This window comes from Lissotriton vulgaris, chromosome 7 (genome assembly GCF_964263255.1).
Source record: "Lissotriton vulgaris chromosome 7, aLisVul1.2, whole genome shotgun sequence".
NCBI lineage: Eukaryota > Metazoa > Chordata > Amphibia > Caudata > Salamandridae > Lissotriton > Lissotriton vulgaris.
The window spans coordinates 618,765,590-618,781,469 of record NC_141695.1 but is presented as its reverse complement, the minus strand read 5'-3'; the positions used below and the strand labels follow the sequence as shown (position 1 = coordinate 618,781,469).

General features: G+C 44.8%; 1 protein-coding gene across 3 annotated transcripts in view; it reads left to right on the top strand.

Moving 5' to 3' along the window:
* Positions 1 to 15,515, top strand: part of LOC147702137 (monocarboxylate transporter 6-like) — a 450,160-nt gene extending 434,645 nt beyond the window's left edge. For all 3 annotated transcript variants that reach the window (XM_086930782.1, XM_086930785.1, XM_086930783.1), the window contains exon 5: positions 13,506 to 15,515. In XM_086930782.1, the coding sequence (XP_086786908.1) occupies positions 13,506 to 13,738 (233 nt within the window). In that variant the 3' untranslated portion in view covers positions 13,739 to 15,515. The remainder of the gene's footprint in view (positions 1 to 13,505) is intronic.
* The last annotated feature ends 365 nt before the right edge of the window (positions 15,516 to 15,880 follow it).

Here is a 15,880-nt window from a genome sequence, read left to right as displayed (position 1 = left end):
CACCCCTGCACAGAGATCTGGGCCTAAATCCATCGTTTTTTTTGCTCACCATGCCATTCCAGTTTGGACCAAGCCTCACACGCGTTCCGTAATCTTAAGTGGGGTAGACTCTCCCAAGGTAAATCTTTAAATGTGCCTAATTGGCCATTGATTGATAGTGATAGTCTTAGTAGACGTAGTGCATTGCAAGTTCTAACCCAACGACAAAGAGCAAATAAGTAGACAGAATCTCATAACACATTGATTTCCTTAGGTAGTAATCTTATTTTTCTATTTTACTTAGTCCTGTGTATTGCACTGGGGCCCAGCACCGCAATCCCAGGTTTGGTAACTCCTGGATGTAGAACAGGTGTGTCTCCCTCTTCTTGTGCAAAAAATAAAAGTAAGAAGACTCTTCATGCTGCTCTTATGGAGAAGCTCATTATTGGAGGAGTCTGGAAAGTGGTATAACACATAATCTTTCTGAAACTAAGGACAATGATCCTAGCCTTAAAAGCCTTTCTGAAATAGTTATGGGGAACTTCAATGCAAATCTAGACTGAAAACACAACAACCATGTTCTGCCTCAAGCAAGGGGGTTCAAGATCCATTGTCCTCTGAAAACTAGTGCAAGAGATATGGAGGTGGGCCATACAGAGAGAGAGAGATAACCATAACAATATACTTACTAGGGGTAGACAATGTGGAAGCGGACAAACTGAGCAGACATATATCCATCTCAAAAGAGCAGGGACCAAACAAGTGTTCTAAAGGTGGGGGTCATCAGAAATATACCTGTTCTCAATACCAGAGAATGCTAAATGCCAGTCCTTCATACTCAGACACCTACACCACCACTCTATGGGGAATGTATTGTCGATAGACTGGTTAGGGAAATTTGCATGTTCCCACCCCCGTCACCCCACTGATGCCACTAGAGATCATCATGTGCAGACAATCCCAGATGACGCTGATACTCATCGCCCCCCCAATCGGCAAGACAAGCCTGGTTCTTAGAACTGATAGCATTGGCAGACAACAACGTACAGAAACTGGCATCGTCACACAACCTACTTTCCATGCATGAAAGAGACATTGAGAGACTCAACAGCATATTTGCGACATGAGGTTTTCCTGTAATTTTAAAGTCTGACAATGGGCTGCCTTTCAACAGTCGAAAGTTCAGAAATTCTCTTAATCCTCAGAAAAGTTTAAGCATAAAAAAAGCTGGCCTTGTCGGACGTTTCTCGAATACATTAAAGAAAGCTATTCAGCGTGCAATATCAAAAAAATCCAGATCTTAGAACAGTTTTGAATTCTACCTTGCAAGCTTACTGTTCAACACCTCACGCGACAGCAGGTGAAAAAGTTCTGCAACCTTGATGTTCAGGAGAGCAATGACAACCAAGTTACCTCAATAGACCAACAGAAGATCAAATACTGAGGAAGGGACCCTTATCAAAGACCTGGTTCATAAAAGGAAAATGAAGGCTTATGCAGACAAACAACAACACACAAGACATTGTTTTCACTACAAGAAATCAAGTGCTTGTTCATCAGTTGAGAAAACGAAATTCTGATGCTCCATTCGATGCTGAGCCATTCTACGTCATGACCATCAAAGGACGCATTGTTACTGCCCAACATCCTGGAAGTTCATTATGCAATACTCCTCAAATTCACGAAATGTGGTTCAACACTTGTCATATATTGATGTCAACATAGAGACTAGTTCTGAAAGGAAATTTGAAGATTTACTGACTACTGTTACTCTTGCATCTCCAGAGCAAATCATGGACACTTCTAATGCCAGTTTCCAGTTTCCGAAGACTCGAGCGGGACGAGTAATCAGAGTGCCATAAAGGCTCATCGGAGAGCTGTAATTATGTATATATTTGTAAATAGATTTTAAAAAAATGTATTTAAAGGGGGGGGGGGGATGTAGTTTTGTTTGAATTAGCAATGACGGAACATTTTTGCCTCCTGATGGACTCCGTAGTACCGTGACTTCAGTGTTAGAGGACAGCTCAGTGAATGCAGGTTTAGAATGTTGAGTTTATTGTTACACGCAGAAGAATAAAGATGTGTTATATTAAGCTTTATGTGTGGTGTAGTCATTGGCGGGTACCCAGCCTGAGGAGGATGCTACATCTACAGTAATATTGGATTACTGGACAACCAGCATGTGGTCAAACGCGACTACCATCCAACAGAAGTGCAGCCGCGGTGCGTCCATTGAGGCGTGGGGGCGTAGCCCCACCAGCCACATGGACCCACCGTCGGCGTCGCAGCAATCTCCTAATAATTACATTGCAATCCGCCTGTCCTGACTGCCTCCGGAATCCGGGACACACCCGGCGATTTCGGAGTGCGCAGGGGGGGTGGCCTCAGAGTCAGCAGCCTGCTGCAGCTTGAGTGACAGTCAGTCCATGACCACACCCTCAGGCTGCAGCAGACCGTACAGCAGACCGTAGTGCGCTGTGCGCAAGTGCAAGTTTGTGTAAAACTTGCCCGACCATGCGCACAGTTGCAAGACTTGAGTTCCTTACAGAGCGTGACCAGGGGGGGGGTTGTGATTTTCGGCCGCAGCCCTGGGGTTTTCATGGGCGACTGGGCGAGCAGCAAATATGCCCCCCTAGCCAATCCTGGCGCAGGATGCAGCGCCAGGATTGGCTGGTCCACCGCGCAGCATCGATCATTGGATGCTGCGCGTGGGGGTCACACACACTGCCTCAGCCGCACTGTTATGGCCAATCACTGTGTGACTTCATGTGAAGCCATGCAGTGATTGGCCATTATCGCCGGGATGTGTGCGCTGGTTGCTGGAGTCTCAGACCGTGTCGTCCGTGTCACCGTGACCACTGCTCCCCTGGCCCTGAGGCGCCTCACCGTCACCGACGTGATGTCAACTTTCTGTGCAGTGCACTGTGGATCATTCCTTCCTCTACACCAGGAACTGAAGGTTTGTGTGATTGTGTCTGACTCTTCTTCACACTACTCTGAGGCCCACGGTGGTTGGCGTCATAGACTTGTCCCTCGCTCTGTCTTTCTGTCTTTTTAAAAATGTTTTTTTAACAAGAATAGCATTTCAAATGAATGTGAGAACTGAGAAGGCCCTGCAGTTGTGTTTTCCCTCCTTTTAGTTGTTTTTGCGCGCAAGTGAAATAATGACGCCGGGAACAATATCCGTTTAGAAGGAAGACAGCCAGACTGTCACTGAGACTGAGAGCTGTCTTTTCAATGAGTAAATACATTCTCTGTTCCCCCTCCACTCCCCGATGTCCCTGAGAATGGGGGTCTTGCTCCTGAGGGGCCCTCGGAGTGAGGTCAGATTTACAAAGTAAGGCCCTGAGGTGAGATTTGGGGGTAAAATGCTGACTTGGTGCACGGAGGGTGGTTATTGAGGGTAACGGAGGAGGGTGAATCCCTGAGGTGAAATCCTAAACCCTCACTGTGTAGTAGTACATTTTGGGGCAGGGCCACAGTTCATCACTGAACCCCCACACCCCATCCACGTAGGCTTTCATGATTGTCGCAGGCAGGATCGGTACGGGGCCTGCTCACAAGCCTCTAAGGGGAGAGGGGGGGCATTTATGGGAATGGAAACTTGTGTGTCCCGACTGGCAGAGAAGAGTCTCTGCCTGCGTCTTCCTCGCCATACAAAGGCTGCCAGAGCTCAGCAGGCCCGGGCTCTGGGCTGGGCCTCTTCTCACAGAAGTATTGGTTTCCAGAGTTCTCGGGGGAAATTATTCTAAAAAGCCTCTTTAACTGATGTGTTTCTTCTCTACCCTTTACTGAAGATGCCATTTCGTTTAGTGACATATGAAAGGTGCAGAGGACTCTAATGCAAGGAAAGAAAATGGGCCTCCAGCCCCTCCTTTGGTAATAAAAAATATCTGTAACTGAGGTCCTGTGGATCTCTGGTTTCTGGTGTCAATGTACCTGCTTCACTGTGTATAACCACGTCCCTGTCGGTGTCTGTTTTGGACGTGTTCTTTTTAAGAAGCAAAACATGCATGAAAGTGCTTGAGCCGAAATTTTGTGTACTGTTAAAAGATAAAGTAGCTGGATCTCCCATCAGCTCACAGCTGCCTTAGTGCCTTAGCCGAATAGCCGTAGTTTTTATTTGAGTGATTTGTTTTATTGTAGGCGTTATTTTAGTTTATCCCGATTTTAATTGTGAACTGGTGAGTTTCGAGATCCAGACTCGAGCACGTATCTCCCTCGCCCCCTCCCCCCTCCCCCCCCCCCTCTTTCGCCCAGTCTTTTTCTGCTCTGAAAGCCTTCTGGTGGCTATCAGATGCTGTTACTAAGAGCTCGCGCCAACAGTCTACTCTCTATTGCACGGAATCCACACTTTTACATACTGTGATTCAAACGTGTGCAATCCAACTCTCACACGTTCTGCCGCGGTGCCTTCTCACTGTGCTTACAATAATTGGCTTGTTGTGCATCCCTTGCAGGAGATGTATTAACCTTATTTATCTACAAAACTCCAGAATAAGGTTCCATACCCTGCCTTCCATTCTTATTTATTAACCTCACTTCATGCAGCAGCGGAGGTCGGTGGGAGGGAGCGCAGTCATCCGTGTACTCGAAGGAGGTGAAACACGGGCAGAGTGTGTGTATACTCGCTTCTAGGTGGTGCATAGGGCACACAGTCCACTCGTAAGTGGATGCATAATGAACAGGAGCTTGTTTTGTGGTGCATGCACAAGAACTCCTTCCGAATATTCTGGGGAGGCAAAAGGGAATGGATGCTACCTTGTGGGAGTGGATGATGAGTGCCAAGGAGTTCTCTTTCGAAGGAGGGTCATATCGGGCTCTCTGCCAGCCTGCCTCTGGGAGCGCGCTTAAGTGGCCTTAAGTAAGATAATAAGCAGGAGTGTGAAAAGAGACGACTTTGTCTTTTCATATTAGCAGCAGCCCTGTTCAAGTGGCAGTATCTATGAAAGCGCTGCTCAGCCTTTAATGATTATGAGACTACAGTGTGTTAGTGTACCGGTCTAATTAATCCCATATTTTCACACAGCATAATTACTGAGCCGGGGCTGAGCTATTTGGCTACCGGGGGTGGCGCTTTCGCCGGAGCCCTGTCCTCTCTCGCAGCTCTCTCGCAATTTATTAACAGCCGGGCGCCATCGAAACCCAGCCACCCCGGCAGAGGACGATCTGTCATCTCAACATCAGTAAAATACGCCACCTTCCATACTGGGCGACCAGGGCTGTAGCAAATTGCTGTTTGGTTTGTATGGGGGATGATAAAAGAAATTCAGCCTTACAGCTCCATGTGCTCTGCTCCCTTAATTATCACACTGAATGAGTTGCTATTTTCATCATGTGCTGAACCTGTAATCTGTGTGTAGCAAAGGGGTGCTATGCTGTTTGAAACCTTGCTGAAGCTGATAAACTGGAGGGTACTTTTAAATGCCAAAATCGGAGTCTGTAATGTAAAATGTTTGTAATCTGAGGGACAGCTCTGCAGCCTGTACTTAGACAATGCATAAACAGAATAGTAGTGGAATAAATCTGAAGAATAGTCCGGCAGAGATAGCCTATGTTTGGGGTCCCAGTAGTGAAATAGCAGCAGGTGGCAGCACAGAAGGTTAAGGTGCCTGCTGCAAAGAAAATGTACCTGATGCAGATCACAAAATGCATATGATGTAAATAGGTCAGTGAGTCACTGCTTTTGTCAGAGAGATCCTTTTGTTACTTGAAGTTTGTAAGTTAAAATCCTAACATACAACAGCGAGCTATTAACTGTCATCTAAAAACTGCATGCAAACTGCAAGGAAAGATTTGGAGCGTTATGTTTTTTTCCACAGTCTTTGTTGGATTACCCTATTGCCGTGGTTCCCAAACTGTGCGCCGCGGCTACCTGGTGTGCCGTTATGAGTTGCCAGGGGCGCCGCGGCTCGGTGTGGGCAACATGCAGAGTGGAGCTGCATGGGCTCTTAGAAGGGATGAAACAACAGCGAGGCCTCATTAACATGCAAAAGGTCTTTTAAAGAACTGTTAAGTGCTCGGGTGCTCTGTGTGCTCCCGGGATGCTGTCTCAACCTGGACTGCCACACACGATGGGGAGGCGGAGGAGGGGGGGGCAGGGGTCGGGGGCAGAAGCCCTTTGAATCTAATGGGTGTTGCGCGTCCGAGTCTGAGGGCACAAAGAGAAGACATGGAATGCTTTATTTTCTGCGTGAAGTTGTCCCCCGCAAAATTTGTAGAAATTATAATCTTTAATGCCTTATCCCATCATTTCTGCATCTTTATTTACAAGGACCATAGCCCTTGGAACTCTCACTTGTCACTTATCCTTGTGGAAAAATGTACCGGAACGTCTGCTCTGGCATGTGACAGCCCTGCTCAACAATATGCACATCCTAACTTTGCGAGTATGGAATGTATTTTCCTTGTGGGGAACTCCACTTTCCCACGATTTAAGCATGGAAAAGGTGTTTGCTAATCGGGCCCTAGGAATGTGAGGCTAGTCTTGGGGTCCGAACAAGCTCTGTGGGCTCCTGGCCTTCCTTATATCGTTTATTGCTAGCTCCATCCTGGAGCAAGCAATAATTTTCTGCTGACTCTCGAGTCACTGGCTTCTGCTGAAAACTGACAGCAGGAATAAGAAAGCAATTTGTAGCATTTAATCAACTGCAGCCTTCCGTCGTGACGTCATAATCATACCGCTGCTATTTAAGGGTATTTTAATCGTTGAATGGATGATAAACTCTTAAATCCTACTCCGAGCTAAAGTGCTATTTTAAAGCAGGTGGCTGTTTATACCAATTGGTAAGATTAGAGAGGGAGTATTGTTTGACCCAGTACAGAGATCGGATGGGTTCATTTACACATGTTATGTTTGGGGTGAGTACAATTGACCACAATGCACTCACAGATTACAACTCCATCCATGGACCAGCATCTAATGCTTAAGCGTCCTAACTTTCACTCGTTTTCACTTCAAATTCCAGACAAACCATGAGAAGCGCACACACCTCTCCACACACTGTCCATATGGGCCACTCCCTAGACATACACTCTTCCATCCACAGCACTCCCACGGAGTAGCATGCTGCCCGTCTGCCAGTGCACCACTTCAGGGAATGCAGTGCTATATAAAGGCAACTACAACTCGAATACATGCTGTTTAGCCTACTGAAGTGGATCAACGCGCTCTCCCAGGTCCCTTTGCATGGGCTGTAACTTTTTATTTGGGTGTATTCTGGCTCTGGCTCGAACTCTAGGAACACGAGCATCAGCCCTTTAGCCGCCCTCACCCTCCACTGTCCTCAGAAGTGATTGGCCGCTCCAAGGGGAGAGGACGGACAGGCTGCGTCAGTAGCGCTCTGCCTAACGATGGGACAGGCAGATCATTCCGGGGGGGACAGTTAATTGTGAGCTTGGATGTGGCATCTTGTCAGCAGAGATGAATTGTCACGTTTTCCACTTGAGCTGAAACTAAATGATTGTAAAATAAGTTATTGGTGTCCTTGGGCCTGTCTGCTAGAATGATGGCTGGGCCTGTGCGACTGGCCCATCCGTGTCCAGCAGCCGGCCTGGTATTTATGAGACGGGAATGTTCTTTTATTCCCCTCTAGTCATCCTAGTCAGCCTCGCCTGCGTGAAAAGTGAAAGTGCTCGCTGGACTCGTACGTCAAGCTCTGCTGCTTGGAGAGCCGGCAGATTGGTGCTATTACCACTGGCGTTATGTATGTGTATTTTGGGGGGACTGTGCACTTTATTGATATTAGAACATCTTGGTTTTGTAAATGTAAATATTTTTATTAAATTTGTCAATCTTCTTTCAAATTGTATATTAAATAAGTGAGTCCGGCTGGATTCGATTGAAATTTCAATGTTGTGGTGCTTTTTATGTACTAATTGACAATCTGGGCTAATGTATCTATCATGTTGTGTTCTATCTAACCAATCGCAGTGATTCAATCTAGAGCTGAATATGAAAAGAATTATTTGACGAATGCAGTAACTGTGTTGCATGGTGAATTTCCGTCTAGGACCAATTGTTGACTGTAACACTTGATACCCAGGTCCTTTGACTAAAATTGGGTCACCCCTTGTTTTATAACAATGTGCATGTGCAGCAGCACTGATGCCATCCAGGACCGGTCTGGGAACCAAAAGCAGCCCGAGCAAAAATGTTTAGGCCAGTCAGTTAACTTCCTCTCTGCTGCTTGTCCCTTCCCATCCATTTTCTCTCTCTCCGCTCTGTCTCGAGCTCTCAGAGCCCAGCAGGGCCTGCTGCAATTATTGTTGGGTGGCTGGAGAAATTGACGGATGCATCAGCAGTGGCCCCAGACCTACAAAAAACAGCCTCCCAGGAAAGTTCCCTATCTCCAAGTGGCCATTCCGGTTCTAATTCGGGCGTGTACACAGAACACAGCTTTTAAAATTGGTCCAAGGGCCGGCCAGGACCATTCCTGCCTGCTGTCTTTTACCTGGGATTGGTCTCTTTCGTTGCTTCTGCCTGTTCTCGTCCTCGCTCTCTATCGCACTCCCATCTCTCTGCCTTGCCATTCAGCCTTGGAATCCCACTGTTGCTAACTCTACTTAGCATTTCACCTTCCTTGACTCGGATACTACCCTCTGAGTTCCTACCCTGGCACTGCTGTCACACTGCCTATGTATACCAGCCCTTTGTTTCATTGTCTTTGCTCTAGCCCTCTGCTCTCACCTCTCGGCTCCTTCTCTATTCCAATCCCGCACTCCTTTCTTACTTCTTAGGGCCTAGTAATGCTCCTTCTCACAGTGTTAGATTTGGTACTCCTGCCTTGATAGTCCCATCTGTTGCTAACTCAGTCCTGGCGCTCCCGTCTCTATGGCCTTGCACCGATGTTGCTTATTGCCATCTTTAATAGGCTCTCTTCTGGTCACACCAGTTCACCAGATCGTTCTAAGTAGTATCATTATCTGCCATTGCCTTTTCTAGTATCTGTCCCAGGGCCATAGATACTATCACATATAAAAATTAGCCAAGTGTCCCATTGTTTCCTTGACTCTGCAGTGATAGCTGTCTGGATTCTCCTGCAAAGCAGCACAGATGTTGTTATACTTAAGGTACACATAGAATAATGAAACAGGAAAAAAAAGAAAAACAAGCAGTGGCTCTGTGTTGAGTAATGTAGTCTTTTTAAACCATACTGCTCACGGTTCACAGGATATAAGCAATACACAGTGATACTGGTCCCCCCAGGGATCTGTAGTGGTGCTTAAAGTTTCAGTAAAAAACACTCTTGATTTCTGAATAATAAGTATAAAAGTGTTAAGGTAGCCATGTTGTTCTACTTACATTTCTTATGCTTTACTTAATCTTGCATCCATATGAGGGTTTGCTTTTTCCAGGAAGGTACTTTTTTTCCAGGCAGCATATCACTCTTGTGCATAATTTGAATTGAGCTGCATCCAGGTATATGTAGCAGGGCACAACTGGGTTGTAGCTGAAGGCAGTGTGGGTGTCTCAGTGGGATAGTATGGTGTTCATTGGGGAATGTGGCACTACACCAGAGCTGCCAAATTTCGTTCTGGGGAACCAGGTTCAGCCTTCATGAACAGTCCACCAGACCACTCTCCTGGATTCCTGGAGTGCCTCTGAATTCGTTCTGTTTCTTTACTTTTTGTGACTGTTGGTCCTGCGGGGAAACATTTTCAATTTATGTTGTCTTGTTTACTGGGAGCATTGCTTTTATTTTCCTTTAGTGTAATAGGCTGGCTGGTGAAGTGCACTTCCCATAGTGTGCAGTCACTTCAATTTGCCTTTAGGTGACTACCTGGCTTGATGGTGGTTTTCTATTTGATTTCATGTAACTCTTTGTCTTGATGAGTGCATTGGTTTTAGTTTGTTTGAGGTAACTGCTTCACATGCTGGTTTCACCACACAGCTGACACCCACCCTGAGAAAGCCAGAGCTGCCCTGTTAGTGGTATCGACACCAGTGCGCTTAGGTTCCTTACAGCTCCTTCACTTGAAGTGGGTTACCACGTACCCGTTACTTTTTGTATCCTGCTCGTACCAAGTCAGATCCAGACCCAGACCAGTCCCCACAGTTGCTCCGGATTAAGGGACATTGTCATGTCATCTCAGGCGCGATGTAAAGACTCCCAGTGAGCTGAGGACTCTTTTGGTTCAAGAACCAACTAGCTGGAGACCCTTGTCGTTGTTTAAAGATTTAAGATCAGCCTGTAACTCAGTCTTGAGCTGGGTGGGTGACCTCGATTACAAAGTGGCTGTGCCAGATGTCCCATTATGACCCCTTTTGCCTGTCTCCCCTTCAGACGCAGAGGGCATAAAACTGGGGGGTGCTCAACCCTGCCAAAAAATTGAGGGGTGACCCTAAGAGCACAGCTGCCATCCAATCAGGGGTGGGATGCTTTGGTGTGCTGATCTGGTTTTCTGGGTGCATTGGCTCAGGTTTTTCCCATGTAATTTATTGGGTGTCTTGGTAAGTTGCTTTTATGTGAATGTCTGACTTATGACTGCGCATTCCTTTCAGTGTGCACTTGCTTCAGTTTACTTTTTGAGTCACTGTCTAGTTTGCTGGATGTATTGCTTTCATTTTTCTTTCATTAAACTGTTTGACTTGCTTGGTGCTTTTATGTTGGTGCCTGCATGCTGAAGTGCACTCTTCTTCAGTTTAAATGTATGTGACTGGCCTGTTGACTAGCACCCTGCTTTCAAAGTGAAGGTTCACAGGTTCACACTTGCTTTAGTTTACTTTTGTATGGTTGACTAAATGCACTGTTTTGCTAGATGCATTGCTTTAAGTTACTACTTGATGCATTGCTTTCAGTTTGCTTTCAAGTAATTGCCTCTCATTTTCCTAATGCTTTGTGAAGGCTGTTTCCCAACTGCTGTGCAACTTCTTCTACTCTTAGAGCTGAGATTTTCATGAAAGTCTTATAGTCTGAATTCAGCACCTGAGCGTAATAGGACGAAATGTATGAAGCTCTGTGGTTATACTGAATAAGCAGCTACCTATGTTATGCCATCTATTAATGTAATAACTGCACTTTCACAATTGCTTTATTAACCTTCCTGCTTTCTCAAATATGCTTGAAAATGCACGATTTTTCTTCTTTTTTTCCAAAATTTTCTTGGGGGGAGTTATCCCCCCAAACCCCCCTTTTGGGGTTCGGGCTCGCTCGCTGCGCTCGCTCGCTACGGTGCTGTATGCAAATCACTTTGCGCCCCACCACTTTGAAGTGTCACCCACCGCCCCTGCAGAAGTGTATCACAAAATGGTGGACCCCCATGCAAAATGTGATGAGAAGCCCTCAAGTGTACTATATGTCATAGATTTTTATTGTCCATGATCTAATTGAGGGCCCCCTGAAGGATTACTACCCCACACCTGTCGGAACCGAAAATACTGCATTGGCCTGCATTATGTCACGTTATAATTATGATTCACAATGAGGAGAAGTGCCCCAATATGACTCTCATTGACATCCGCACACCCTAATTACCACACCATCTATATAACTTACATCAGCTATTAGCAAAATCATTGGACAGCAATGGTATATTTGCAATGTTGAGTCCTCGTATTGTCTGGTAGATTATATGTGTATACTAGAGTTTATTTATGATCAGTGATCCAATCAATTCCTGTAATTAGTGATTCGGTTTGCCAAACTTGCACCATGTTACCACTGCATGTATTTTGTAGAACCCAAAAGGTTGGAGGAGGTGTGGGGTGACGGGAGGCTGTCGGAAAGCACACGAGGTGACATTGTGGCAGGAAGTAATAATAAAGAAAAAAAACAATACTTACCTGGTGCTCCTGGCTGCTTCACGCTCTTCTGTTCCTGGTCCCAGCAGTCACTGGGACAGCATTTGATTCCCTATTCAATCTCCACGCTGCTCTCAAGCATGAGAGCAGTGTGGGGATTGGCCTGAGTGGGCTGGACTAACACTCGCTTAGACACAGGGAGTCTGTGCTGTTTCTCCAACCCTGACGACCCGGCATGCCGACTAGAGAAGCTATTCTTTGGACTTTTCGACCTGCGATATTGAAAAACACAGAGTTACGCTGTTTACCTAACCTCTAGCTGTCCCATAACCATTCATTGGAAGGTTATCTGCATATACCAAACTAAAGTTCTGATTCAATCAACTGGATGTCCTTGACGCCCACCTAAATTTGAAAATATCTCTCGTGGAAAGTTCAGGGAGTTTCTTTCAGCAATTAAATGCTCTGTCCTGATGATGGTCTTCATGACGACTGCATATTAGACCGAAACGTTGACACCTCCATCCTCTCCAAAAACGTTGCACTGTTACCAACCTACGACCATTGTTTATTAATTATGTTTGGTTGTTTGTCATACCTATCAGGAGTTGATGTTTTATCTGTGAACTGAAGTGTCATTATCATCTATACCTCTGTTCTCAGTTCTCTTGCTTTAATTCATTTTTATATATCCGTCTCCCATGATGTCAATTTGTTGCTTTATTACTAAATATAAAAACTGTTTCAGAAATATAACTCACTCCCTCCGTGTGTTTTTCCTTCCTTTGATTGATTCTATTTAATGATTTAACGTGATATTCTGTTGATACACTTGAGTCTGCTACATATGTACGACTCATAACTAGGATTTATTGTTTCCAGAAATTAGTCCCTTGTAGCACATTGTGTCTTCAAAAAAAAAGTTTCTCCAACCCAGCTGGGCAAAACATCCGGGTTGTAGAAAGACTAAGAGCGCACGTCAGTTTGGCCGGCCTATGACTGCCGGACAAACTGACATGCTCATTTAAAAGTACACATTTACCACTCCTCCTCCCCCCTCCCATCACCCTGCCCTACCCCTCCTTGCACACACTGGCTTAGAGCCTGCAGCTGAAAAATAAAACAATAGTAAAATATTGTTTTATTTGTCAACCGCTGGCTCTGGGCCAGTGGGGCAACGCCCCTCCGCCATTGCGGAGGAGCTGCTGCTGCATACAGTATGTAGATATACTACCATATAATCCAACACCCAGATCTACACTACCCACACAGCTACTCTTTTAAAATGTGTGGTGAAAGCAAGTGCTCTGTTTTTATGTATTCTTATTCTCTACACTCCATTAGCGTCATTTCAAACAAAATGTCAGTTTCACAAATGCTTTCTTGAAGAATTCCTTCCATGGCTTCAAAATTTCACTATTGGTGTTCCAAGAAGGTCCATCGATCAGTGCTGCAGCGGTCGTTTAAGCCATTCTCCATTTTATATGAGCGTTATTAGATTTTTCTGTGCTTTATGAATGAGAAACATGTGTGAGCCATCTTTGATGGAGTATGTCAGACCCGTTATTGGCTACATGAAGACACAATATGGCGGTGGGGAGTGTCAAGGCATGGCTCGTGTTTCAAAAGTATAACGTGTATAGCGAAAATGTGTTTCAGAACAAAAATATACATGAGTAAGATATGAGATGTTTTTATCATATATTTTGTATGATTCCGTTTGTCATGTGTACAGTTCTTAATGTTATTGACCTTGATTTTCTTTCCCATTTCTGCACAGGACTCCTAGTGGACTTCACAGGTCATTATCACTATGTCTTCTATGTCATCGCAGTCATTGTGTGCTCAGCTGCTCTTTTCATGGGAATCTCAGGATATTTGCTCCAGAGAAAAGAAGCCAAAGCCTTGGGAGCAGCCAAACTGGCCCCGAGAGAGGCCCTCATGGGTGACCGCGTCAAACCAGAACAGGACCCCCAGAATCCACCTGAGGTGAACTTTATCAGAAGCATATGAGATGGTATGATATGGAAGTCCAGGGTAAGGTTCAAAAGAAACATGTCGGGGACAGGATCTTCAGAATGACAGCAGCATTTTCTTATCTGCAGCGACAACATCCCCACTTTCAGGGACAATTTCCACTTTGGGACTGCTCCGAATTCACAACAACATTGGGATTGTAGACCCCAAATGCTTCCTTCCACAACTATGACTTCAACCTCTCAGGAAGACATTTCATAGAACTACCAGTGTAATCCCTACACACCAGACGAAGATATTTCACTAAGCCACCACCAGTATCAATGTTGCCAACCAGAAGATCCACCTCCTCCAGTGTTGTTGCCTGAAAGTGGAGAGTGACATTTCCCCCAGTCACCACCTGCGTAGTCATCTCACACTAGAGGACAACATGTCACCCATACCTGCATCAGTGTTTTTGTTCGAAACTGAAGGAAGATCTGTTGCCAAATCTGCCCTCACTTTTATTTTCTCAAACCAGATTAAGGTGCTTCACCCACTAGTCTCGTTGCCTTAAAGAAAGATATTACATAAAATCACCACAAGAGTCATCATTACACTCTGGAGGAAGACATTTCAGCGAGCCACTCCAGTAGCATTCTCGCGAACTGGCAGCAGAACAAAACACCAACAGTGTAATTCTTTCAAACCAATAGGAAGATAAATATACAAAGCTACCAATAGGGTCATCATTTAAAAAAAGGGAGGAAGGCATTTCCCAAGAACACCTACAATGTCAGTAATCAAATATGGATAAAACCATTTCTCCAAAAGAAGGCAGCGTTACTATTATTGGCTTAAACCCGTGTGAAATATTTGTCAAGCAAACGCCAGTATCAACAGAAGTCATTTGACTTCAGACATCCCTAGTGTCATTATGCGTATATAATGGGAACTGACATAATGCATACATCTGCAAAGCCACCTCCAGGATCATCATCTGACACCTGAGATACATATTTCACCATGTCACCAGCAGTTCAATTGAGACAAGTTGCATAAAGAAATTTCATGAGGCCACTATCTCTGAAATTGTCTCAATCCAGAAGTTTTCCCCTCAAGCCTTTGCAGATGTCAGTGAACTGAAGGCAGTTTTACTTTTAGAGAACTACGTTCCCACCAACAGAAACACCACACAAATCTCACTGGAGTATGTACAGCCCATACACTGCATGAATGTGCATGGGATGGCAGCTGAGAGGTGATTTCAAATCCCAGAATGCATCAGCTCCCTTCCATTTCATGAATAGGGCAGGGCTACACCTAACAGCAGTGACTCCAGGGCTGCACTTTCAGTGTTACCAAATCAAATGCCTAATGTACAAAATAAAGACAATGTATAGAGACTCCAAAGTCAGTTTTTCCGTAGGAAGCTTTAAACTATCACATGACACACATTTAGTACTTCGTGAAATCCATCCTGACACCACATATAGCTCCTGATTTACCAAATAATGATAATTCATTATGCAATTTTTAAATATTCATTATCAACGCACGAGGAAGCACTTTATCTATTATTAAATCCGTCTACTGTGAAGGTGTGCTACCATTTGACATTTTTTCAGATCCTTTCTTGTACTGTAATGCTTTATTGGATTTATTGTATAATATTGATGTATGTAAATTTTGCAACGTTTTAATCTTGTATCACATTTTATGCATTTATATGAATTGTTTGTAGTTTAAGTGTGTTCGTTTTTCTGATTTCAAATAAATGAAAAGGGGTGTAATGTTAGCATTTATTACAGGCCCACTTTGCACCCATTCCTAATTTTTGGCATTTTCTTGCTTTTTAATTAGATTTAACCTTTAGAAGTACTCATTTATACATAGGGATGTAGCATCATGAGGCAAGAGTTTCATATTATGATTGCCTTCTTGCCATGGCTCACCATCATGTCCCAATTCTCCTAGCTCGGTGAAACGGACACTCCGTAAGGGATCATTCACATCACAAAAGCTTGTGTAGTACCACGGGACTCCTTTATTGCACAAGCATCACTTCCTGCATTGTCTAAATCACCAGAAGCAGCAAATACATTTCCTGCAGCGCCAAATGAAGCTCCTGCAGCACAAAACAAAGCTTCTGCAGCATTTCAAAAAAGATTCTTCAGTACCAAGGGATGCTCTTAGAGT